We start from the raw sequence: 1,936 nt of genomic DNA, 5'->3' as shown, positions 1-1,936 counted from the left end.
ATCCTGAAAAACGTCCTGACTCGTCCTTTTCGCACCGAATTAACAGTGGATTGAGGACGACAGTAATTAATGGATCATATCTGTATTAATTCTATAATCATTCATGAGAATTTCTTTTAAAACTTAATATAAATTAACTTATTAATTAGTTACAAATATACGATTATAGATATCCCAAAACATATTTATTACTTTGAGTAAAACAACTACATAAATTACTTTGAATTAATAAACAATTAACCCAAGTACAACTTTTAAAATATTAACGAAAACTTTAATAAAATTGACTGGAAAGTTAATAAAATTTTCATAAAAAAAATGCTATTAATGTAATAATTTATTATAGCTTAGGTTTAATAATGTAATTATTTTGTTGAAATTAACAAATTTAAATACTTTTGAAAAAGTTTGTCTTAAGTTCATGCATTGTTTATGCAACCAAACTTACTTCATGCTGCAATATCTTCAAATACTTTAAAATTAAATTAGTTGATGATTTATTTAGTAAATTACATAAGTATTTTGTTTTGTGATATTTTATTGAAATTAATGTTGTTTTACTAATATATTTAGTTTTTTTTTTATGTATGTAACCAATCTTACGTAAGTGATTTCAGATCAATGTTTTGACAAGTATACATAACCTACTAAGATTATTTGTCTGGCTGCGGAGGAGCAGAGCTAGCAGTTGTTTTTAAACTGCCGCCGAGATGACTACAGTTGCTGATATAGACCCTTATTACATAAAGGCCATAACGGCCTTGCATTCCCGTGACCATTTGCAGGGTGGCAAACCACTGCTGCAGACTATGCTCGAGGAGGCAATCAAATCGAAGACTGGCATTGAAAAGAATTTCACTCCGATGATCCAAACACTTTTCAAGCAAGGAGGCCTCGAGGACTACAAGAACATCATGGAGGAGAGCAAAACGACATCGAGTTCAGACAATGAACTCGAATTGGATTTGCTGAAAGAAGATCTGAACTGTGTCGTGTGTCAAGGAATGGATGTCGGTGCAAGGAACAGATTGCTCGAGTGCTCCGATTGCCATTACCTGTACCATCAGGAGTGCCATCAACCTGCAGTCACACAGCAAGAAGCGGAAGGCTCATGGATTTGCAACAACTGCAAGGAAGCTAAGAAAGTGAAGAAAAGTCCAACCAGCTCTTCATCGAGTCATTCTTCGTCTAAATCCAAGAGCTCTCCAGCCAACACTCCGAGACACAGCTCGTCCAGCTATAAAAGCAGTTCGAAATCGAGCTCGTCTTCGAAGAGCTCTTCGAGTAAATCGTCCAGCAAAACGTCTTCGTCATCGTCGTCGAGCTCATCCAGACACTCCTCCTCCACGTCCAATTCGAATATCATCAGCGCCGATAAACGCATACAGATCATGAAGAAGAAGGCGGCCAAGCAGCACGAGAAGAAGAAACTGCCCAGATGAAAGAGAGCTTCGAATAAATAAAGAAATACTACTGTACACATTCAACACACACATACAATTTAGATGATTAGTTTATTGTATCAATAAATCCCTTATGGCCCTTACACATGGTATTTTTATATATAGTTGTAGATATATTATTCATGTTAGAATTGATGTGCGTTTCATAAATAAACAATTTTCCCCCTTTATCATCAGAGTTTGCTTTGTTTCAATTGTTGCCATAGTTACGTTATTTATAAATAAAAACAACGTCAGTTTTAAAATTTTATCTACGAAGTGTTCGCGAAATTGGCTGAAATTTTCGAACAACAACAAAATAGTGTTGATTAATTGTAAGTACGCATGTTTGAATTTAGTAATTAATAAAAAAAAGTATATTTTTCATTGATTATTAATCAATAATTTATTGTTTATGAAAAGTCAAATTACGTTACTTTTATTGTTATTTTGATGTTCATTTTTTTTTATATATAATTTTGGACAGTTGTAGT

The 1,936-nt window shown here is 33.4% G+C and overlaps 1 protein-coding gene across 1 annotated transcript; it reads left to right on the top strand.

Moving 5' to 3' along the window:
* The first annotated feature begins 632 nt into the window (after positions 1 to 632).
* LOC108559869 (integrator complex subunit 12-like) lies at positions 633 to 1,630 on the top strand. Its single transcript, XM_017917239.1, has one exon. The coding sequence runs from the start codon at positions 711 to 713 to the stop codon at positions 1,440 to 1,442; it is 732 nt and encodes a 243-aa protein (XP_017772728.1). The 5' UTR covers positions 633 to 710; the 3' UTR covers positions 1,443 to 1,630.
* The last annotated feature ends 306 nt before the right edge of the window (positions 1,631 to 1,936 follow it).

The sequence above is a fragment of the Nicrophorus vespilloides genome, unplaced genomic scaffold (genome assembly GCF_001412225.1).
Source record: "Nicrophorus vespilloides isolate i.1.1-1 unplaced genomic scaffold, Nicve_v1.0, whole genome shotgun sequence".
NCBI lineage: Eukaryota > Metazoa > Arthropoda > Insecta > Coleoptera > Silphidae > Nicrophorus > Nicrophorus vespilloides.
The sequence above is the reverse complement of the archived record's forward strand: the minus strand, read 5'-3'. Positions and strand labels throughout refer to the sequence as shown.